The following is a 25,457-nucleotide window of genomic DNA, read 5'->3' on the forward strand; positions in this document are numbered from 1 at the left end:
TGGACATTTGGATTGATTGCTAAATATTTTATTTATTTATTTATTTATTTATTTATTTATTTATTTATTGGTACCAGTATTGGACCCAGGAGTGCTTAAACAATAAACTATATCCAGAGCCCTTTTTGTTATTTTTTATTTTGAGACAGAGTCTCACTAAGTTGCTTAGGGCCTCACTTAAGTTGAGAAAGCTGGCATTGAACTTGCAATGCTCCTGCCTCAGCCTCCTGAGCAGATGGGATTACAGGCATGCACCACCGCACCTGGTGATATTTTATAATTCTGAGTCTGTTAGGAATTCCATCTTTATTGCATGTTTGTGGAGAATGGAATCACAACTGAGCTCTAAGTGATCACACTTCTGCAACTGATCATTCCTACGGTTTTCTGCTGGTTCTTGCACTTTTAATATAGAAAGTCACACCATCTGCCATCTGTGATTTTTTTTTTTTTTTCATCTCTTAGGTGTAGTAATTAAAGAGCCACACAGGCCCTGGTGACATAGTGCCCACCCACCTCACATTCGTACCCAGGCTGATCCCACTTCCCAGCTGTGACTTATCCTGTCTGTGCCTCTGTCAGACATGCTTCCTGTCTATTTCACAGGGCAGCAATGGCAATACAGTGTGTAAAAAGCCTATGTATAAAGTGCCTGGTACTCCACCTGCTTCATTTTAATTTAGTCTTCACTAGATCTATCACATGCTTCCTTCTCTTTCCTAAGAAGGCAACCAAGGTGACCTCACATCTGGATAAGGAATCTGCCTCTTGAACATCCTTATGATGAGAGAGTTAATATCTAATGTATGTTAAGCACTGTGTGTCAGGAACATCCAAAGTACTTTACATATTAACAACCACAAATAGTAATATGAAGAGCCAACTCATGAGGAGGAATACTCACAAGGTGCCACTGTTTCCAGTGCTTTACGCAAATTAACCAGCACAAGAGCCCATCCTCTTAACCTACTTATTATATACTCTATATCACAGGCATTGCCATTTAATCCTCATGACAATCATAAGACACATGTGCCATTATTATACCCACTGCACAGATGAGGAAACTGAGGCTTACAACAATCAAGTCATCTGCCCAAGTGTCGCGTGCCAATAGTGGCAATATGGGGCTTCGAGGCCCAAGACACTATGCTATGCTGCCACTTGGACTCAACTCCAGGTCACCAGTGTCATGGGAGTGGTTAGGCTGTGGAATGAACTTGGGGACTTCAAGGGTTGTCTCATCTAGTCCAAGAACTCCCCGTTGGGTCACTGGTAGGTTGTTGCAGTCCCTAGTAAGCCACTCAGAGAGGCTTAGGAAAGGGGCTGCCTTACAAGTTAGGGAGCATGAAGGGAGAGGAGGTTCATGACAAAGATAAAAACAAGAAGCAAAGACAATAGCAAATTGCAAATCATGATCCATCTCTCAGTATTCCAGGCCAACTTTTGTGTGTGTGTGGGTACCAGGGATTAGCAACTTAGTGAGGCCCGAAGCACTGCTATCCCCACCTCCAGGACACTTCACCACTGAGCCACACCCCAAGCCCTATTTTGTATTTTATTTAGAGACAGGGTCTCACTGATTTGCTTAGTGCCTCACTTTTGCTGAGGCTGGCTTTGAACTCTCAATCCTCCTGCCCCAGCCTCCCAAGTTGCTGGGATTACGGGCATGCACCACCTTGCCCAGCTTCAGGGCCATCTTGCCAAACTCTTTCCATAGTTCAAAAGAAGAGTGAAGAGTTTCCTGAGACCTCAGTGGCACACAGGAACAGCTAGAGAGTCTCCCGCTTTTAGTAAACAGAGGAGACAGAGCTAGCACCTGCTCTGGACTCCTCAGGAAATGTCATTCTGAGATGACATTTTTTAGGCAGGTGGTTGATAGGGTGACATTTTTATGTGTGTACTCCTCCTAAGAAATAGTGAAGCTACAGCTAATAGACTGCTCTCCACTACATAATAATCACCAAATGTTTCCACTCATTCAGGTTCTGAGCACTTTGGGGGAGTCAGGGATGGTGATTTCTTCTTCTAGGTATCTCAGGAGCCTAGAGCAAGACTAGCCCAGGGTACTCAGGAGCCATCTGCAGGATGGATGGTGAGGTGGACAGATGAACAGGAAGATGGGCGGGTGAATGAGTGACTGGCTAGATGGCTGAGTAAATAGGTGCACAGGAAGGTAGATAGATGGGTCAACAGCAGAGTGAAGAAATGGACCAAAAACATCTCAGACCTCTCCATGACTTCCATTCAATCCCAGCATAAGCCATTGCCACCAGGAGGCCCACTGTCTGCTCCCCAATACACTGTGCTTCCTCCCTCAATGCCTTTGTGGGATTGTCCCTGCCTTCCAAGTCCCTACAAGTACTCCCGCCCATTTCTCTGCCTAATTCTACTCTCACCAAGGCTCTAGCTCATCCAAAAGCTCTCCCGTCCCCTCCAACCCAACAATATCACCCTGTTCCAAGTTCATGCCACATCCCTTAGCTCTTGGCCCTGAACTCCTTGGACCATTTCCTGCTAATCATGCATAGTTCCTATAAGCACTGCTACCCCCACCTCCACACTGAGTATAGGATGGAAGCTTCCCCAAGACCAAGCTCGGTTGCACAGAACCACAGATTAGACAGGAAGGTGCAGGGTGCATCTCTTCCCCCAGAGGGCACATGGAGCAGAACCCAGAGGCCCAGATATCCAGCCAAGCCCAATTCCCCCAGGGCTTATGGCTAGAAGCCACTAGATGCCAAGAACTCACAGATGTAGGTGACAGGCATTTCAGGGGAAAGGTGGCAGCACTATGCTGCTTTCACCCCGGCTGTCCAGAGTCCACTCCACCCCTCAACCACGGATGGTACAGAGAGTCATGACAAGTCGTGGTTGAAACACACATTCCAAGTTAGAACTGAAGCATTATATTTTCTATCCCAGGTGACCCATGTAATAAGGAGAGTACAAATTTCCCCATTACTGCAGGGGCATAGATATATTATTGTTATAACAGTAAAACTCAAAGATAATGAGCACTAAAAATGAGGGTCCTAAGCTATGTGTAGCAGCAAAAGCCTGAAGTCCCAGCTACTTAGGATGCTGAGACATGAAGATCACTTGAGCCCAGAAGTTCAAAGCCAGCCTGGGCAATAGTGAGATGTCATGTGGAAAAAAAATTTAAAAAATCAAGGGTCCTAGTTTGACAACTGAGTGTCAACACAAACACACACTTACACACTGCACATGCCACACTAGATGGCAATGATGCTGGGACACTCTCTGGATCCCATGCTCCTCAGCATTAGGTGCCTCACATCTGCATTTTGGTGAGAAGCCTGCTATGGTAGGTTGGATGGTGACCCCATGTCCAGGTCCTACCCCTAGAATCTGTGAATCTTGAACTATTTGGAAAGAGTCTTTGCAGGCATAAATAGAAGGATCTGGAGATGAGATCATCCTGAGCTACCCAGAGTGGGAGTGCTAAATCCAATGGCCAGTTCTTATCAGAGAGAGAAGAGGACCCAAGCAGAAAGGAGGAGGGCATGTGAAGACAGAGGTGGAGACTGGGGTGAGGCAGCCCTACCTGGTGCCACTAGAGGCTGAAAGAGGCAAGAAATGGATTCTCCCCTGGAGTCTGTGGAGGAAGCAAAGCTCTAATGACATCCTGACTTCAAATGTCTGGCCTCCACAATGGAATTTCTATTATTTTAAGCTACCAGTATATGGCACTTTGTTATGGCTGTCCTAAGAAGCTCATACAAGACCCGTCCATTCTCTGTAGCCCTCGCAGGTGCTGGCAATGGTCAAGACATGTTCATCCATCACTTTGTCAGGAAAATATTAACTAGGAGTACACCTGTGCCACAACCAATTCTACTCCCTACAGGCCTGGGATGGGAGCATCTCTCCTATAGTAACGGAGGCAGCCAGGCGTGGCAATTATACCAGGGGACTCCAACAGGAGGACTCAAATAAAGCTGAAAGCTTCCAGCAAGTGACACACAAGGAAGGAGGGAGTAGAAGGGACTTATCCCAGGGGACACACCCCCAGGGCAATATCTTTGGAGTGAGAAAAGCCATTACCCACTGGGACCTGGATCCCAAAACCTGGGTTTCAGCAGTGGGATGCAGCAGGGAAGAACTCAACCTTCCTGCTCACAGGTGCACACATACTCACCAGTATGTCACTGTCTTAGGGAAAGGTGATTATGGCTGCTTTTCAAAGGTATACAGTTTTTAATTCAGAAGAGGCAAAACGTGGGATAAAACACCATTGACTTACACATAGAATCCTTGAGAATTATCAATTATCTCATAGATCTTCTGAGATTTGAGGGAGCTGAGCTTCTCCATAGCTGCTGTCCCACCATTGTTCTTAATCCACTCCAGGACCAAGCCCGTAACATAAATGCTAAAATGAAAATTAAAACAAAAAGCCATTAATGCAAATTGTTACCTTTCAAATAAATTGGTACCTTGCATTAAGACAATCTTAAAAACATTATTAGAAACAGAAAAAGATAGCTGGGCACAGCAGTGCATGTCTATAATCTCAGCTTCTAGAGAGGCTAAGGCAGGAGGATCACAAATTTGAGACCAGCCTAGGTACCTTTTGTGAGTCCCTGTCTCAAAAAATAAAAAGGGCTGGCTCCATAGTAGAGTGCCCTTGGATTTAATTCTCAATACTGAAAAAATAAAATTAAGGAAAGACACAAGATAAATGCAGACCACATGTAAACAAGAGGATGTCATGAGGCAAGGAAGGGTCAATACAATTCTAAATCTCTAAGGGCCGTTCAATGGATGTCACATCAGTCCCTTTCTGTCCAGCCCAGCTCTAATGCAAACTCTCCATGACACCTAGAACATACTTCCCACAACAAATCATCAGAGTCCAACTCCCCAACTTCTTCCAGGGTTAATCTTTACTTCCTAAACTCTGATCCCAGATGCCCTTGCCCATAATACCTGTGTAGCTTACCACTCAGTCCTTCTTTTATACTTCTGTGTGTCTGGGTTTGGGGCTATGCTTGAAAGGCTGGAAGTTCACACTGTTCACCTTTTCTACCTCATAGACCCAGCTCAAAGCCTTCCACCTAGCAGATGTGGTATGGCACAATGATTAACGCCATGGCTCCCAGTTACAGTCTAGACCCCAATCCCAGTGCTGCTGTTTACACACATACTACAGAGCCTCCTTGGGAATCTAAGCCTAGGCTTTCCGACTCAACATGCAAATTCCCAACAAGTCTTGCTCCCCTGGTCTCAAAGTTGGGCATGGAATCTATACAGACCAATTAGAAACTACCCTGGGGTGTGGGAACATAGCTCAGTAGTACAGCACTTGCCTAGCATGTGTGAGGTTCAATCCCCAGCAATGTAAAAAATAAATAAATGAATAAGTAAGTAAATAGTAGGAACTTCCCTGGGATTTTCTCTCACCCAGGAGTGAGAAGAGAGGCAAAATCATGGGGTTGGTGATACTGTAAGGCATAAGGTAAAAGCCCTAGGGGATCTCACTTCTAGGAAACATTTGAAAGAAGTTCAGCTGAAAAAAACTGAAGCCAACATTCCAGCTGAGAAGCAAGAAACGGAGAGCAAACCAGACACCTATGATCCCATGGACTCAGAAGGCTGACACAGGAGGAGAGGAAGTTCAAGGCCAGCCTCAGCAACCTAGTGAGTCCCAGTCTCAAAATAGAAACATAAAAAGGGCTGGAGGTATGGCTCAGTGGCAAAGCACTCATGGGTTCAATCCCCAATACCACAAAAAAGAAAATAAAAGAAATGGAGAGCACATGGTATAGTGTTGATGATCTGGCTGCACCCCAGTCCCTCCGACAACTTGCTTGGGCCCAACCCTTTCTGAACTAAGCATTTTAACTCCCTATCCCCTGCAAGACCTGCGTTTAGCACAGAGCCTGGCACAGGCAGATGGACCACCCAAATGGCAGCTAGTGGTGTCTTTGTTGTTAGGTGCCCAAGACTAAGCCAAAAATACACACAATTGAAGACTAGTGGATGGTTCTGCCCAGCAGTCTTCCGAATGTCCCATCTTTAAAAAGGAACTGTGTCCTTCCAGGTGTCCTTCACTGACTACAGGTCACTAGCAAGACACCACCCTCCTTGAGTTGGGAGTTTGGAGGAGGTCAGCTCTCAGCTATGCTGTCTCCAGAAGGGGCAGGACAAAGGTCCTCTGGGAATTAGGCAAAAATTTGATGGAAGTCAATGCTCAGCAAAAATGGGGTGGCACTGCCTGAGCCCAGCTGCCCTCTTATTTACTGACACCTTCAGTCTACCAACACCAGGACAGGTGCTCACAGGAGAGCCCAGGTCTGGAAGATGTTCCAACAGCCAAAGGCTTAAGACAGGAAGTTCCTGATACTGACTGGCTCTCAGACTCTCAACTGGGTAGGCCAAAAACTCAAGTTATATTAGTTTTTCATCACTGTGACATAAGTTCCTGAGAGGAACAACTCGGAAGAAGGAAGATTTATTTTAGCTCGTAGTTTCAGAAGTTTTAGTCCATGGTCAGCTGGACTTGCTTTGGGCCCAAGGTGAGGCAGAATATCTTGGCAAAGGGTGTCAGCCAGGAAGCAGAGGGAGTAAGAAAAAGAGGAAGGGGGGAGAAAGACCCAGGGAGAAGATACAGTCCCCAAGGGCACACCCCCAGTGACCTACTTGCTCCAACCATGCCACACCTGCCTACAGTTCCCATCACTTCCCACTGGTCTCTTCAGCTAGCAATGGATTAATCCACTGAGGAGGTCAGAGCCACCATTATACCATTTTTGCAGATGAGAAAAGTGAGACTGAGAGTTCTCCAGAATACCACACCACTATTAAAAAGAAAAAAAAAGAAGATAGGCATTTGAGCTGCCATGGGAGAGTGCCCATGGCATATTGCTGGGTGGGGGAAAGGAATTCACTTAAGTCTGAATGCATTTGAACAATTAAACATATGGCTCAGTATACAACCAACCCTCCATATCTGTGAGTTCATCATCATGGATTCAACCAACCCTAGACAGAAAATATTCAGAAAAAAAATATTGTGTCTGGGGGCTAGCGTTGGAGCTCAGTTGGTAGAGCATTTGCCTTGCGTGTGTGAGGCACTGGATTCGATTCTCAGCATCACATAGAAACAGGTGAATAAAACAAAGGTATTGTGCCTGTATACAACTAAGAAAAAAAAAGAGTGGATGTTTTAAAAAAATTATGTCTGCACTGAACATGTACAAACCTTTTTTCTTATTATTTTCTGTACAACACAGTATTACAACTATTTACATAGCATTTGCATTGGACTGGGTATTCAAGTAATCCAGAGATTATTTAAAGTATGCAGGAGGATGTGCACTGGCTATATGCAAATACTACACCATTTTAGATAAGGGACAGGAACATCTGAGAATTTTGGTATCCATGGAACCAATCCGTGATGGACACTGAGGGAAGACTGGATTTGCATATGCCCAGTTAAGAATCTACCAAGATACATACACGACAAGCAGTTAAAGTGGTTACCCTGGTGACTTGCTCACTTGGAAGTCTTTGCTAGGAGTATGTGTTACTTTCACAAATTTCTTAAAGGAATACAACCTACTGCCATGTGCCAGGGCTTTGAACAGCATTCCCCAGAAGTCCTGTGGGAAACTCCTGTGGGAAACTCCCGTGGGAAACTCCCGAAGGTTCTGATTCTGCAGAGGAGCTTCTGGTTGAGGACGTTGTGGCTCAATTTTTTCCAGAACTAATGAAAGCAACCAGAGAGCAGAGCACTTTTCCCAGAGCTGGTTTCACTACTAATCCGCCCCCCTGTGGATTCTAGGACTCCAGGTTTCTTGCATGTCACCCAGGGTAAGGGAACCTGGGGCGAGCTAAGCCCTCTGGACAGACCTACAGACTTCATCTCTACCTCCCATTCTGGTAAAAAAGGTGACCTGAGTTAATCATTTCTTCACTTCATATTTTTATTGAAATAAAAATGATTGAATTAAAAATGCATTACTTGCCCTCATTCTGAAACTTGGAGGTTTAGTAGTTATGATAAGTAAAAAATGTTTTGTGGAGTTAAAAGGGACATTTAGGCATCTTTTCCTCTGCCCACTAATTGAGTTTAATGTGTTCTACCAAGGGGTTAAAGAGAATGACACTGTGGCCCTTTATTCCACCCCAGTTCATTGCTCAGGGCTACAGAGAGCTATTTGTAGCCCAGTTTATCTAGCACAGTTAAAACAAAGTTCTCAGGGCCCGTGGTATTTCACCTCTGACAAACACAAATAAAACAAACAAAATAAATCCATGGCACATTTTCAAACCTGGAGCCTTATCTACCTATGTGTTAGGAAGTATGCTAGGTGCCTTATCAGCCTCCTAGTCAAAGACTGGGGAGAGTACCTGGCATAAATCTCTCTGTCCATGTGGAAAAGGTTTTCCCTGGGGACTTCCTCTCCTTCAATGCTGAAGCACTGCAAATGAACTCCAAGTATTTCAACCCACAGACTCATGGTTATTCCTCAATCTTGCAGAATTGTACAGAACTTTTCTCCTCTTGTCTTTTTTTAAGGTATAACAAAGCAAAGCAACCTCCAGGGGGAATATTGGAGTCAAAATTCATTAAGCCATACCAACTTGCCTTAAGACATTTTCAATTATCACTATTTTATCTGTTTGTAAAAGAAATTTTGCCCCTTTCAGCCCTGGGAAAAGAATCCTGCCTCTCCCTAAGTGGTGTTCCTAGCCCCAGTGCACCAGCTGAGGGGTTCAAGGTCAGTCAAGGCCCAAACAGGGGCTGGTAGGGGTTCACTCTTCCAGGAGGACTTTCTGTATCTCCAGCCATTTTCATCTCCCGCTAGCATCTCACTGTTCTCACTAAGCCATTTTCACCCTAACAGCAAAAAAATGTGTTCAATTTTTTAAAATATGCTTCAAGGTAGCTCTTAGAAAAGGTGCCTAAGGGAGCAACTGTTCACCCTGTCCCTCCAGGCTGTGCTTTGAACAGAACTTACTGGCCTTGATGCACATTTCAGGGACAGTACTCATTCCCTGTGCCTCCCACCTCCTTGCTTCAAAAGGCAGTGGTGGCTTTGGCCTCCCCCTGAAAGACTAACCTAACTTCGAGGCAGGTACCCCAGCTCCACCTCCAGGTACCCTTCCAAGAAAGGATGACCACCTTCTCTCTCCTGCCCCACAGAGCCTGACAAAGCCCCTCTCTAGGATCCCTGCCCTTGAAGTCTCCCACTGGACCTGCAACACTGAGCCTGCCCAGTGTGCTCCCTGGCTAGCCAGTGACCAGTGGTGCTACCTCCCTGCCTAGAGCCCCAGTGGTAAACCAAGGGAGTAGGAGACAGAATTCAGTCCGCCCTGACACACTCGCACTTCAGCAATCTTTTCAGCCAAGTTACAAGAAAGTGGAGTTTAGAGATGACCAGGAGAATTAGCCCTAGAACATCCCTGAGGAAAATGGGGGACACACAATGAGGATCTGCTCTATACCTGGATTTCTGCAGAAATTTCCACTGGAGTTCTAACTGTGAAAAAAAAAAAAAAATCTCCTTTCTTTCCTATAGTAGACTACATGGGAGACATTCTCCACAGGCAGCACCTAGGGGAGGAGAGAGCTTTAACAAAATCCTGACCCAGATGGAACTACTAAATGCATAGTAGCCTACCCACCCCTTTAAGTTTAAGAGAACTTTGGCCCCTCATGGAAAAATCCTATAGAATGGAAGAACTGGACTCATTCTCCTAAGACAGAATCCTTTAAAAAACAAATCCACTCTGGTCATTTTGCAAAGTACCAAAATACAGGGTGGAAGGCACCCAGGCTGCCTGGGCTCAAATCCCAACACTGCCATTTCTTAGAATGTGACCTCAGCTTCCTCCCTTGCAAAATGAAAACAGTAATAGTATCCACCTCCTATGCGATTGGGAGGGTTAATGGAGTCCCACACATAAAGTACCACTGTTTTACATCATAGTTGCCTGGAAAGATAAATTAATAAACTCTGGCACTTCCCTTTTGTCACACTGCCCCTGCTGAGGCTCCGGGAATTAACAACAGAAATAAAGCAGCTTGGCCAGGCATGATGGTGCATGCCTGTAATCCCAGAGACTTGGGAGGCTGGGGCAGGAGGATCACGAGTTCAAAACCAGCTTCAGCAACAGCGAAGCACTAAGCAACTCAGTGAGACCTGTCTCTAAACAAAATACAAAAAAGGGCTGGGGATATGGCCCAGTCAGTGGTTAAGCAACCCTGGGTTTAATCCCCAGTACCAAAAAAAAAAAAAGAAAGAATGCAGCTGACATATATAAGTCACCAAGTACCAGGTACTTACTAAGATAGATAGATAGATAGATCACATAATCCTCACAGTAACCCATTGAGGATGGTACAGTTATTACTCCCAATATCAGACAGGTAGGGACTTCCTAAGGTCACACAGTTAGTAAGTAGCAGAATTTCCCAACCAAGGGTGAAATACTAGGCATCATGAAGGTTTTCACAAAAATCTGGAAGTGAAAAGACTCTAAAGCAGGGCAACCTTTCTCTCCCTGAGATACTGCAATGCAGGTTCCTACCAACTGAAGAGAAGCCAGCTACAGTTCATAAAAGGACAACAGTTCAAGCCAGTGTGGCCTGAAGTACCAAGATCAAAAACATGGCCCAAAAATTTAAAAATGTTTTTACAAAGGGCAACAAGAAAAACTGCTCAGTAGAAGGTCAAGGGGGAGACGTGAACAAAGAATCCTGGTAAAATATTTGGGGCTATTAGGTCATGGCTCATAGGAGCACACTCTACTTTAAAAACTCATCCCCTCTTTAATAGGAAATAGTAAGAACTCCTCGCGGGGTCCATAGCGACACAACCCAAAGTTACCTGAAACATGGAGGTGTGTTGTACAACGAGTTGTTTGCGGCCTGCACTTTGTACTCCAGGAAGGAGGGGCACTCTCTGAGGGCAAACCCCAGCAGGTCATCCCGGACGATCACCACTGTGACCCCAGCAGAGCCAACATTCTTCTGGGCCCCAGCAAAAATCACACCAAACTTAAAAACAGAAAGGTATCCTGCTTTAGAAGCATTTGTGGTCATTTTCTATCAATATATGCAAACTTCCCAACTTCTTTCCAAAGCATGTTTTTTTGAGGAAGTGACTCCACTCCTGTTTAGAGAGCATCCCATGGTCTGTAGGAATCACCAGGCCCAAGGCCTGGATCTCACCTGAAAGGGGCTACCGAAGTCCAGCATTGTAAAGGCCATGTCCATATTCACATTCACATTCACAGCACACCTCCATTGCACACCCAAACAGTCTTTAATCCTGGGCCTCTGGGCTGGAGATGTAGCTCAGAGGAACAATGCATGCTTGGCATGCACAAGGTCCTGGGTTCAATCCCCAAGCACCACAAAAAAATAAAATGAAGTTTCTAAATATTCTTGGCAACCAAGAGAAGAAACACAATTTTTTTTATCCCAAAAATTTATCTGTACAATGTTTAATTTTTTTTAACAATTTCAAATGGTAAAACTCTAAAATTTTTAAAATTTTCATATTTTTAAATTTTTTTAAAAACATCCAAAAGTCCAGCACTGTTCTTTACAGACATTCTCCCCCTGGTTTCATGCACCTGGTGCAGGAGTGGCCCACTTGCAAGCAAATGTCAGTCTTCTCAATGACATCTGCCCTGGCTTCAAGGACTAGAATCCCCCTAAAGAAACCACTCTTCTTATACTGTACCTTGGAAACATCCACTGGCTTGGATAAGAAGTTTGAGGACATGTCACAAACCAGTACTGCTCCCTTGACATCAGGTATAAAATTAAACTCCACACCATGCACGGTCTCGTTTGCACAGAAATACACATAGGAGGCATCTGGGTTGAGGTTCCAGGTGTTTGGATCTGGAATTTCTATCACAGAAGACAAGTTTGAGACTTTGCACTTTTACCCTCCTTTCTAATATAGATTGGTGTTGACCAGGAGACTGACACTTCTCCCCCTTTAGTAAAAAGCTGATCCCAAAGCATTTCACAAGTGAAAGCACCCTGCCAACTTGGTGAGACCCAGTCTTAAATTTAAAGGGCTACAGATATGACTCAGAGGTAAAGCACCCCTGAGTTAAATCCCCAGAACCAAAAGAAAAGAAAAGAAAAAAAAAAAAAAAACACGGTGGATCTCTAAATAATTTTTTCTTGTCACCCAGAATCCATCTATCCTGTGTCCACTAAGAGTTCAGGAGTTTCTTCCTGAGACCCTGGCCCTCACCAGGTTTTCAGCAAATGTGGTTTCAGAACAACTGATTCAATCTACAGCTCAAGAGCTAGAATGTGACTCAAATACAGCCACAGGGACTTGTTTAGACTGGGCACGAGACATGAGACTGTCACTGAAAATTCCATAGCATATGAAACTTAGGGAGAATATAAGTAATGTCAAAAGCAGCTATAGTCATTGTCCCAGAAAGAGGGGTCAGCTTTTCCTGGCTGTGGAGGAAATCACAGAGAAAACAAGGAGACGTCAGGGCCCAAAGGCATTGTTAGAACCCCTGATCAAGCCATACCTAAAGCCAAACTGGCTATTGGACTTTTCACCTACATGAGCCTATCAGTACTCTGTTTTGCAGAAGCTACTTAGTAGTCTTCTATTAATGCAACCACCCAACCTAAATGGTATCAAACTAAATGCTGACAAGGGGAAGAAAGCATTAAAATCAACTGCATATCACCCTATGCAGGGGTAAGCCACCAATCTGCACATTACTATCCAGCCCAGCTCCCAGAACTTACTTGTATAGCTCCCAAGTTTAGGATGGACAATGTTCACAGTCCCAAATTTCCTGGCTTCCTCTGCTGCCTTTGCTGACCAAGATCCAGTCACCACATAGTCGGCACACTTTCCAGCTTTAGGCCAATCAGGTTTAAGGGGACAGCACTGAACTGGCCACACCCACCTCCTTGCAAAAAAATCACCTTGTAGTTTTCTGGAACTGCCCTGGACAGAAACACAAGTAACCGCACATAAACAGACTCACAAGGTCAAAGATGGAGAATGAGTGATACTCTACCAAGTGCTTTGTCTTGGGTGGCTTTTCTATAAGTAATACAGTAAAGTCCCACTACCACTTTGTCTTGCCAATTTAGTCATTTACCCATTTGTTCATAGGACAACGATTTATTGGGACTATTGTGGAAGCCTACAGCCTACTATCTGAACAGAGGCATCTCCTCCTTTTCCTAGTAACATACCCTGTTATTCTTAGGGAATCATCCCTCCCCCGAGCTGGCCAATGGTATTCAATTCTTAGATCTTTGCTTGAACTTTCTTTTGAGGGAAAGAATAAATTTGTGGGAGCTAATCCTAAAACCACTAGTGGCCATCTGGCAAAGCTAACACATATGAAAGCAGAGGCAGGAGAAGGAGAAGACCTTCCTGGTATCAACTGAGCTCCTAAATCCACTGTACTTCTCTAAGGGGGTAAATATTGCACTTTTTGCTAAAGCTAGTGAGGTAGGTTCCCGTCACTTGTCACTGAAACTCCTGAAACTTTCTATGTCAGATAGCATGCTATGAATCAGGAAGACCCTTGGGAGGGATTTTTGATTACCACTTAGACCAAGTCATGTAATCACAAACCCAATGTAGATCAAGATTAAGAACAAAAATTTTTGACTCCAGGATGGAAAATTAAGATGATAATTCTAATGGCTGCAGGCAGCAGAATACCACCAGCTTCGGGGATCCATGGCCGGGGAAGCTGGACCCAAGCCTTAGAGCAGTCAGAGCTTAGAATAAGGGGTACAAAAGGCAAGTGGCTAGGGAACAGGGCTCTAGCATACACATAAATAATAAAGAACAGGGCAACTGAGTAGGGTCTTGGGGGAAAGGTGGTGTGCAATATCTTGTTCTGAACTCTGCCTGGCCTACATTCTGTAACCAGTAAAATAGCAAAGCAGCCACGCATATCTTAGGAGACTCTATCAGTTATTCAGATGCAAGGAAACCAGGCAGAAGTCCAAGTACAGGGGGACAGACAGGAGCTTGGTTAGGAGATTAGGTCCATAATTAAATAGTAGTTCTAGTCAGAAGAGGCCTACAGCCATCTGGTCAATGCCAATGTCCCAGGCTAAAGTTCCAAATATTCCTTCCTTCATCATTCCATGAATGTCACAGGGGACCCAATGGGCAGACGTGGGCAAGATGGGCCAAGCAGATGATCACCAGATCCGAACACTCTCAGTGCAATGGGCCTCCACTATTCCTCACAAAATTACCTCCAAGCCTGCCCATCTAATCAGCTTCTCAAAGCACTTTAAAAAGCAAATTTATGGCCGGGCAGTGATATACTCCCAGCAACTCCGAAGGCTGAAGCAGAAAGATCACAAGTTCAAGGCCAGCTTCAGCAACTTAATAAGGCTCTAAGAAATTTAATGAGTACTTGTCTCAAAATAAAAAATCAAAGGGGCTGGGAATGTAGCTCAGTAGTAAAATACCCCTGGCTTCAATCCTTAGTACCAAAAGATTAAAAAAAAAAAAAAAAAGTTATGAAATAATCAGGACAATTTAATAAAATGATGATGTCAGAACAGAACAGACCTTCAATGTTGATTATCTCTGACTGGTGGGATTATAGATAATTTCAGTTTAATTTATAAGTTGCAGTCTATTTCTGAACTTTCTATCATAAATGTGCATTATATTTGTAAGCAGGAAAAAAAAAACGTGGTTTTAGGGCTAGAGATATAGCTGTAGTAGTAGAACACATTCCCCACCAAGCAAAAAAAAAAAAAGCCATATGTATATGCAACTGTATCTACATATTTAAAACCTTTCTTTCTCTCCTTTAAATATTATCAAGGCAGAGCAGTACCTGGAGTTAAGAACTCTTAAATTTCCCCAAATCCTCTTACAAATAGTTTCTCCAGACATTCTGACTCAGCAAATCCAGGTGAGCCTTGAACTGTTTAACATCAACCCGTAACCAGGTAATTAATTGACAGATAGCAGAAAGCTTCCACTTTAAGAATTCCTGAACTAGATTATAGTTATTTATGCTGAAAAAGGTGACCATTTCTTTCTCATTTAAGGCCTTTTCAAGCCAATTTAACTGGCACAATGCTAAAAATCTTTCCAAGATATTTCACATCTTTGGAAATAACGTATAAAATAAAAATAACACACGGATGCAGGCTGGAAAACACATAAGAAACATTATGTACTAATAGTGAATCTGGGAGGGGATTAAAAAGCTTGTTTTTAATCGTAGAATATTATGAACAAACACAAAATATAGAAAATAATATAACAGACATCCAGGTTTATGAAATACTGAACAAAAGTAATTTGGCCTTTTTTAGACTTACAACAACTCCCGCACAAGATTCTCTGCATTGTTAATAATTTTGGCGAAATCTGATGACCTGTGACTCATTTCTGTGGAAGATAAACAACAAAAATGTCTACAAAATTGGCAAGAAAATAATAAAGAAAAATATCAGTTACTTTGCATTCAAATAGTGGGCCCATGCTCACTTAGTGTAGGGGATAATCCAAATTTATTTTCAAGTCGTGCACATTTTAGTCTTATAGTCAAAGCAAAATGATTTTTCAAGTCACATGCAATGAACAAGCCACTTAAACTCATCATTAGGTTCTCATTAGACTGTGAATACCACATCTTTCTCACAAACAGGAATCCACGGGCATTGGTTTCTTTTTAGGACAGAGCACAAAATTCCAGGCTGTGATTTCACTTGACAGAAATCTAAGTATATGTCTCAAACCCACAGGAACACAAATAAGTTAACACAAATAAGCAGTACAGTTAACCCTATGGTCTCTTTTTTTTTCTTTCTTTCTTTCTTTTTTTTTTCTTAGTTGTAGATGGACAGAATAGCTTTATTTTATTTTTTTGAGGTGCTGAGGATTGAGCCTAGTGCCTCACACATGCTAGGCAAGCATTCTACCACTGAGCCCCAGCCCCAGCCAACCCCCACTATGGTCTCTTCATACCATGTAGCCTTTGGAACTTTCAAAACAAAAAAATTAAATAAAAGAAAACTGATTTTAGAACTCAGAGGTCCTCTTGCCCAACACCACAGGGGAGAGAAACTGAACAATAAAATTACTAATGTGGGGGCTGGGGATGTGGCTCAAGCGGTAGCGCGCTCGCCTAGCATTCGTGCGGCCCGGGTTCGATCCTCAGCACCACGTACCAACAAAGATGTTGTGTCCGCTGAAAACTAAAAAATAAATATTAAAATTCTCTCTCTCCCACTTTCTAAAAAAAAAAAAAAAAAAAATTACTAATGTGTAAAATCTTCATAGAAGGCTTGTGTACTTTTAAACTTTAGTAAATTTGTACTTGAAGTATAACAAAAATTCTAAATTGAATTAAAGAAATTATAAATGTTTGATGGTACTGTTATGCAAAAGTACAGGGTCTTCTGGTCACAGATTATGTTATTAGCCAAAAAAAATCATGAAACAGAAAGCTGAGATGTCTAAGCCTCCCACCAGCATTTATATCATCTTCAAAACTGTTCCTAGCAAACACAGTTATTAAAGTTTAAAAATGTATCTACAAAAGCCTATTGGGAAGACCTGTAGAAATTCTAGGCTGACTGCATTTAATAAATTAACTCCCTCTGAAACCAGGACCAGAATCCAAAAGCAAATCTTACCAAGAACACTAATGCCCACTCCTTTGTAGTCTAATAATTCTTTCTGAATCTCTAACAACACCTGGAAGAAAAAAAAAAGTGATTTCAATATGCTATACACAGCTTTCCCTCTGTATATATGAACCTGAAGAAGAAGAGGGAGTCCACACACAAGCCTGTGAGATTCCCAGGCTTCTGTCCCAGGCAAACCTCCTCCTCCCCATTCCCACAGGAGCTTTTCTAATGCAACTTACACACAAGTTGAGCCTGAAATGAGGCAACAAAATAGATGCTAAGACATGCGTTCCCAAAGACATGAATTTACCAATTCCCTAGAAAATGTTCCCTCCACAACCTCATTTGCCACTCCCTAAAAGTTAAATGTACAGGATGCATAAAGTTCTAGGTCCAGGAAACAAACAAACAAACAAAAAAATCAATTAGTCTCTAATTATAGAGATACAGTTAAATCAATTTTCCAGGCTTTTTTTTTTTTTTTTTTTTTTTTTTTTTTTTTTTTTTTTTTTAGATTAGGACAGGTAAGGTGGGAAAAAGAAAAGAAAAAAAGAAAAAAAAAAAAGGAAGCACCTGCTGTAAATTAAGATTCATCCCAAGCCCTGGGTTTGAAGGAGGTTGGGGGTGTTATCTCAATGTGTTAAAACAAGATTAGCAAAATGCTGATAGATGGGTACCTGGGAGTTCACTACATTATTCTCTCTAAACCTGAGTGAATTGAGGATTTCCATAACAAAAAATACAGAGAAAATGAAAAGCTCTAAGAAATGAACACAAAGAACAAGAGACCCTTTGTGGACTCCAAATGGGAGATTACTTCTTTAAAAGATGTTAGATAAGGAAGACATCATTAAAATACAAGCTGACCTGCAACTTGTCTGAAAAAATATTTTAATAAGAATTACACAAAGACTGCCTCAACGGTGAGATTCAAGAAAGTGTTATTGTGTTTTGAATTGTTGAATGCTTATTAGCTAGCACTGGCTGATCAAATTACTGACTTGATCACAGAGTACACAGGTGATAAAATCTTACCCCATATATATGTACAGTTAACCAAAAAGAATAAAAACAAACTTATGTGAATCCTTTTGTTTAATAAAGAGAAACAAAATAATCCAGACTATTTTTTTTTTAATTTTTACTTTTTTTGGTGTTGAGGACTAAACCCAGGGCCTCATTTAACAAGTGTTAGGCAAGCCTTCTACCCCTGAGCTACACCACCATCCCCAGAAACATCTTTGAATTTGCTTTAAGACTTTAAATTTTTCTTCTAGACAGCATTCCTTGAAAAATACAACTATAAAAGTTTCTAAAATCATCACAAGGAGTTTTTAAAAAGACTTCTAGCCAAACCCCCCACCCACCCACAAACACACCCCTATAATGCAGTGAGGTTTTTTCCAAACTGCAGAATGCAATAGTTTTTGTGGTTCACAACTAATTTATTTAAGGAAACAGAGCAAACTAGAGCAGAATAGAACACAAAAAGAGTGTCTATCACAAGTAGGATAAATATTATTTCCTAATATTTTTAGATTATAATTATAATTATAATGCATGTACTTCATCATCTTGTAAAACATATTTTCCACTATGGTGACAGAGGTTGAAAACTTTTCTAATTCTTACAATTCAACTAAATCAAGAAGACACCCAAGCAGCAGCACCTGCCCCACCAGGTTACAGGGTAATAGAAGGAAAAAAAAAGTCCTCTCAGGAAAAATAATTAATAAGTAAGTGTATTATTTATGACAAATGCCACCATAATCAATTTCATAACAAATAACAGGGGGATACAAATACTTGGAAGACTCTAAAACACAGCTGGGCATGAGGGGCACTACAGGAATTATTTCCATAGCTCTATCAGCGAAAATGAACAATGGTAACAGAAAAAAATGAGCCCTGGGGGCTGGAGATGCAGCTCAGAGAAAGAGCACATGCCTAGCACGTGCAGGGCCAGGTTCAATCCCCAGTGCTGCAGGTGGGCTCTGTTCTCAGCTACTGTGAGCGCCCAGGAAGAGCAAGATCTCCTTTCCTCTCTCACATTGTAAGATTCCCTGTTCTTACCACCACACAGAGAAGGCTCTGTCCCAGGGACATTTCTAGTGTTCAACAATAGATAATTGTAAAATACTTGGCTACGCTCCCATGCTGCTGCACATTATCAGACAGGCGGCGGAAGCCTGTCAAAGGGTGCAAGGCACATCAGAGACAATGCCTTCTTCACAGCTGATGGAGCTGGGGGAGGGTGCTCGTGGGGAGGGTGGTGAGAAGGGAGGGGCCAGAGCCTGGCTGGGGGCTGGGAGGCAAGAATTGAGTTCCACTTGCATTTACTTCGTGTGGTTGTAGCCCGGGGGGGGGGGGGGGGGGGGGGGGGGGGAATCTAATCTACTTGCTCCAGAACAAAGTGAACAGACTGGACTAAAGCAGACCAATGCTACTAGAGTTTGAATCATTGAATGCCTAATTTAGAGGACAAGCAGGTTTTAAAAACACAACAGAGAGAAGAAAGAATGGGTCAGTTCTGTGGAGGACAGGAACCAGGGGGTTTTCAAATCTAATTTCTGACTACAGTATTCCCAGCGACGGCTGAACTAAATACGTTTGGGGGTGAGGGCAAGCGATCCCTCAGTTTGCAATCCCCTTCAGAAATCCTGAACCACTGCAGTATGCAAAATCTATTATCTGCTCATTCCCTTGTATCATTCACTCACAGTACCCAGTCATGCATTCCATGCACACTGCCAGGGATTGCAGCACAGCCGAGATAAGAACTTTTTCTTTTCTACCGCGCCGCATTTCCCGCCTGGTCCAGTTGGGTCGGGGAGAAGGCACCGCCACGGGATCTGCATGCAGGAGAGCTGCAGTCAGAGCCAAGAACAGCTGCAGAGACATGTCCCAAAGAGCTTCCTCTGCCAAATCCATTCTTCTAGAATCCTTCTCACAAGAGCTCCTGAACCCCTCATGCATGCAGGTTGCAAAGAGGTTGGGGGACTCGCGTTGGAAAGCCGGGATCTGGGCACCCGGAGCACGGATGCAAAACCACCCAGGTGAGCGATCTAATTCGAGCTAACTCCCAAGCACGCCGCCGAGTCTTACCGAGTGCGGCAGTTTGGCGGGCCCGGGCCCGAAGTTGATTACTTGCTTCAGGGCGTCCATGGTGCAGCAAGGAGAGCAGCTAGTCAGCTAGATAGGACAGACCGCGTGGAACACCAGCGACTCTTAACAGCAGCCCTGCTAGTCTGCCGCGGGCACCAAGCCCCTGCCTTCTTCCAGCGTCAAACCGGCGCCCCATTGGTCCGCTGTCGCAAGCCCTGTGCCGATTGGTTCTCATTAGAAAGCTTGCGTCCGCATTGGTCTCATTCACCAACCCTTTACGGTTACGGTTGCTCCTCGCTTTCGGTGTTTCGTCCCCCTTTTGGATCAATGCAAGGCGCTCGGGAGATTGCACCAGCCGGCCGGCTTGGCTGAGCTGCCTTCTGAAGACGGTGGGCGGCGAGAAGAGGCTGGTCCTACCAAACTGTGTTCGCGCCTCTGAACCCTCCTTTGGTTCCACTACCCCAACTCCGACCCAGCCTGTCTTTCTGGGCCGGATCCGGAGAAGCGATGCAAATCAGTCGCTCTTAATCCACCCATCTCTCTTCCACTAGCCTCTGGACTGGGCTGTGATAACTTTTTGTTCCAGAACCACAACAGTCATTAATTCACCAAACTTTTCTAAGCACCCTCACGACTGCCAGACTCAGTCTGGCAAGACACCCAAGATGCAAAGTCGAGAATGGAGGGAAGTGCGGGGGTGGGGGATGAGTGGATAAGATTCTTTGTACCCGCACTTGGACCCCTAGTTCCTGCAAGATGAAAGGATGGAGGTGTCCCAGGACTGTGGGTGGCTGCATGCCCCCAAGCAAATCCTTTAAAGTTACTGATTCTCCTTTCCCTTTTTGTGAAAGGACGAGCTGGAGGCTGGCGTTCTCTCTCGGGTTGCGCCAACTGTGAGTTCAGAAACGTGAGAAGATAACTAATAGGAATGTCACACACAGCGGAAGCCACAGACCAAGCCAGAGGAAGGAGGCACTGAGCCAAGCCCGGCACAGAGCCAGCGCAACTCAAATTTTTCCACATAGGTTCCCCTCTGGAAAGAACTCCAGTGGAGACTCACATGGAGATTTGAAACAGGGAGGCCCTCTTCTCTGCAGAAAGGAGTTCCTTTGAAGTCCAGACTTTCATCATTTAATGTGAATTTTACATCTACTTCATAATTTATCTTAGCTTCTTTTGCTACGAAAATATCTTCCCAAGGTCTTTGAGTGAAATTTGGAGTGGCATTTTTGTAATCCCATCTAATCGCAGAAATGAAATTGGAGAAGGGAGGGGCAAAGTTGATTAAATGTGGCAGGATGTGCTATGATGACCATTAAAAATCATTAAATGATGTAGGAATATGCCATGTGAAATAAAAATAAAATAAAAACTGTTTTCCCATCACCTCATCTCTTTGCACACAGCCAAAATAACAATACCCCAACTTAAAAAAATAAATAAAAATTTAAAATCCCACTTTCTTAGAGCCACAATTTCCGCTCTTTATTCTCGTAAACCAGAACATAAACAAATGCATTCAGATTTGGTCATTTAGCTTTCATTTGTAACTCAACACATTGTGCATTGCTACTACATGCAATGAAGACGTCAGGCATGGCACCTGCCCTTCTGAAGCTTCTGGTATTTAGAATAATTTTCCACTTTACAATTGTCATCCAATCAATGAGGCCTGCACAAATACACTCTATTTTATTTTATTTTTTCATGTCTTTTTATTAGTGGACTTTAATTTATTCCAATAGTTTTAGATTTATAGTAAAATTGAGATGACATCACATAATTTCCATGTGCACCTCTCACTCAGCTTCCCCCACTATTAACATCACATGTTGGTATGCTACATTTATTATGATTAATGAACCAGTATTGGTGTATTAAGTCCATAGATTTCCTTAGTTTTTAACCTAATATCCTTATTCTGTCCTGGGGTCCACATCCTATTGACTTGCCATGTCTCCTTAGTCTCTGCATGACTGTGATGGTTTCTCATGGTTTTTTGGTTTTTGTTTGTTTGTTTGTTTGGGTTTTTTTGTTTTGTTTTGTTTTGTTTTGTTTTGTTTTGTTTTGTTTTGTCTCTCTTTGTACTGAAAGCTTCTTGTGTGTGAAGAAAGTCTCGTCATCCTCCACCCCCATATCCCATCACAATGCCTGACTGGACTTTCATGTAAAACATCTCAACACAAATACCCTCTTTAAACCACAACCTTCCTCTCCACAACTGGTCCACCTGATTCCTGCTAACTTTTTCTTTTTTCCAAAGCATGAATCACCTCACATGCTATATCATTAGTCCATTTATTACAAGCATTGCCTGTCTGGTAAAATGTAAGCTCTATGAGGGTTGCACTTTCTTCTTCTTGGTTTCCTGATATACCAAGAACAGTGCCTAGCCCAGGGTAAACTCATGATGGAGATTTCTTGAATGAAAGAATGAATTTATAAATAATGGATCTATTTCGATAATCACCCTAAACTAAAAAGAGGCCTATCTTGAAGTTCAAGTCTTTACCTCTAGAGACAGGAAACTATTTGCCCTTATGGGTTAATGTTCCCCTTCCCCATTTGGCATAGTTTCAAGAAGGTCTTCTCTTTCCTCATTCTCATAGTCTATTCTACCTCAGAACTTCTCCCTCTTTTTCTTCCCCTGCCCCCCTCCCACTCTCTTTGCCATCTTACCTTCCTTCCCATTTCAACTCCAAATAGGAACCTCCATCAACTGGTAATTGGAACTCAGGGCTCACAGTCTAGGCAGGTGTGGTGCCACTGAGCTACACTCCCAGCTCACAGTCAACTTTTCAAAACATGCATAAAGAGATCATGTAACTTCCCTGCTGAAAGCCCTCTAAAGGCTTCCCAACGCAGTGAGAACAACCACCAAACTTCTAATGGATCCACAAGACTATAACTGACCTGGTTCTTGGTTACCACTTGGCTCAGCCCTTAGCTGTCTCTCATAACTCAGCAGTCTCTGCAATAGTACTACCTATTTAGGGATCACCCCCTCACTAGGATGTAAATTCTCTGAAGAGCTGAGATTATGTTTGTATCTTCAGCATCAAGCATATTAGAAATTTGACAGATACTTCTTGAGTAAACATGTAAGACAGAAGAAAGGAAATAAATGTTTTGTTTTGGCTTTAGGGTATTTTTGCAGTGCTGGGGATGAAATCCAGGGCCTCGCACATGCTAGGCAAGTGGACTACCAGTGTTCCACCTTCTCAGCCCTTTATTCTTCAGAATTTCCTATGGTGGACATTTAAAAATTAATAATCATGTTTTGTTTTGTTTGGGGAGGGGGTTGTTGTGGTTTTATGTGTTTGTTTCACTACTGAGAATTGAACCCAGGGTGCTACATTCCAGTCCTTTTTATTTATATGTTGATACAGGGCATCATTAAGATGTTGAGGGTCTTCTTGCTAAATTGCTCAGGTTGGCCTTGAACTTGCAATCCCTCTGCCTCAGCCTCCTAAATCTCTGCGATTACAGGCATGCACCACCATGTCCAGCACATGCTTTTTTTTTTTTTTTTTAAAGAGAGAGTGAGAGAGAGAGGGGGACAGAGAGAGAGAGAGAATTTTAATATTTATTTATTTTTTTCTTAGTTCTCGGTGGACACAACATCTTTGTTGGTATGTGGTGCTGAGGATCGAACCCGGGCCGCACGCATGCCAGGCGAGCGCGTTACCGCCTGAGCCACATCCCCAGCCCCTCCAGCACATGCTTTTAAAAGTTGGATATTTTGAAAAAGTGGGGTGAGGATAGGCCTAACAACCATCAAAAAACCCTGAAGATCCAGGGGCACCCATTTGCAGCCTTTGAGAGCCTGTGGCTGCCAAGGCCCTTCTTCCTTTTTTCTGCCAAGGTTACATGCTTCATCGGGCACTAACATGTTGCCCTGCCACTAGAATTCTAGGTCAGTGCTTTTACTGACAAATGATGCTACATGTGGGAGATCACCAAAAACTTTGCTTCTATTCAACTTGCTTTAGTTCCAGTCACTCTTCTCTAGATTTGCACAACTATTCAAAGTTTACAGCAGACCTTGGCAAGGTGCAGACTGTGCAAGAGATGTGTTTTGTGAGGGAGAAGAGGTAGTTAGACGAACAGGGTGTTGCGTACATTTGTTTCCCAAACTCACAGTGCTGGAAGGAATCTTGGAATATCATCTAGAATCATCTACCCACACATTCTGACAGCCAACCTCTCACAGCATTGTCCTGAGGCAGTGAGGAGGGAAAATTACATTCCCTGTAAATCAGCACAAAGCTGTTCCCAGATGACAGGCCAAAGATTTGGAAAGAGGTTGACAGAACTGAGAAACAGAATGAAAAAAAATGTTTAATGCTATTTATATGAACTATGTACATCCCAGCATCCTTTGACTTGTATCATCCAAATGTAACTCTTTTTTTCTAATTTTTTTTGTAGTTGTAGATTGACAGAATGCCTTTATTTTATTTATATATGGTACTAAGGATCAAACCCAGTGCCTCGCACATGCTAGGCAAGCACTCTGCCACTGAGCTACAGCCCCAGCCCCCAAATGGCACTGTTAAGTAACAAAATGACTCAGTGTCCCCAAGCTATTCCCTCATGTCTCAAATCTCTAAATGGAAATAAATTTCCTTAGGGAGTTGAAGATAATTTTAATGAATCCTAACCAGATGTACTGACCATGTAGAATTCAGGAGACAAAAGAAACTGCATGAATTCTAAACTCTTCAGTTTACAGATCAAAGAAAATTACCAAATGTCCCAATGAATAGTAAAGGCAAAGATATCCACTCTCTTTCAAACAATACAGGATCATTTTCGCATATCAAAATATGAAGTATTTTCATTGTGTCTTGTGTGCATGCATGTGTGTGTGTGTGTGTGTGTGTGTGTGTGTGTTGGATGTTGGGTTTTGGGAACTGAATTGTTAAATTCAGATCACAAATCCCAGGAGCAACTCCTTCACTTTTTGAAATCGCCCAAGGATATACCTGTGGAAGACTGTCCTTCCATCTGTGGCTTCATAGGTAAATCTTCTGTACCTTACTAGTAATACATTTTTTTTTTTCATTTCATAGAAGGAAAAGGTAAAACCCGAATCAAGGATTTTCTTTTTTTTTTTTTTTTTTTTTTTTTTTTTTAGCGGTGCTGTGGATCAAACCCAGGGCCTCACGCCTGCTAGCTAAGTGCTCCACCACTGAGATACTTCCCCAGCCCCCAAATCGAGGATTTGTCCAGGATCACCAAGATTCTGGTCATTGAACCGAACCAAGGAAAGGACACCAAACTACTACATTTCCTTTCCAGAGAATATAATCCTCTGTATTATGCACACTGCCCTATTTTTAAAGGTGATTTAAAGATAAAGACTTTTAAATTCTCCCAAGAAGGAGCCATCTCTGAGAGGTACAAACTGAACCTGAGCAATCAGATAAGATCTAGAAAATGAAGGGTGTGGGCAGGGAAGCCATTGCACAAGTCTGCGCCCTGCCCTACCCTGCCTCCTGGAGATGCTGCAGCTCCTCCTTCCTTCCAGTAGGAAGACAGGACTTCGCTTTTGTGGATTCTCACTGGTGAAGTCCTCCTATCCTACCAGCTTTGGATTTGATGCATGGTATCTTCTGCAGCCTTGGCTAAAGTTTTACATTATTCTTTGTAGATCTATGGCTCTTTCCATGTGTTTATCACCAAG

The 25,457-nt window shown here is 43.0% G+C and overlaps 1 protein-coding gene across 1 annotated transcript in view; it reads right to left on the minus strand.

Annotated features, from left to right (window-relative positions):
• Positions 1-19,901, minus strand: part of LOC308642369 (phosphoserine aminotransferase-like) — a 28,269-nt gene extending 8,368 nt beyond the window's left edge. Inside the window, 8 exon segments of the mRNA XM_081281247.1 lie at positions 4,268-4,396; positions 10,866-11,035; positions 11,727-11,899; positions 12,776-12,895; positions 12,898-12,980; positions 15,350-15,419; positions 16,670-16,730; positions 19,769-19,901. Coding sequence (XP_081137373.1) covers positions 4,268-4,396; positions 10,866-11,035; positions 11,727-11,899; positions 12,776-12,895; positions 12,898-12,980; positions 15,350-15,419; positions 16,670-16,730; positions 19,769-19,828 — 866 coding nt within the window. The 5' untranslated portion in view covers positions 19,829-19,901.
• Between the last annotated feature and the right edge of the window lie 5,556 nt (positions 19,902-25,457).

Source organism: Spermophilus citellus, assembly GCF_964194105.1.
Source record: "Spermophilus citellus genome assembly, chromosome: 2".
In the NCBI taxonomy this organism is placed as follows: domain Eukaryota; kingdom Metazoa; phylum Chordata; class Mammalia; order Rodentia; family Sciuridae; genus Spermophilus; species Spermophilus citellus.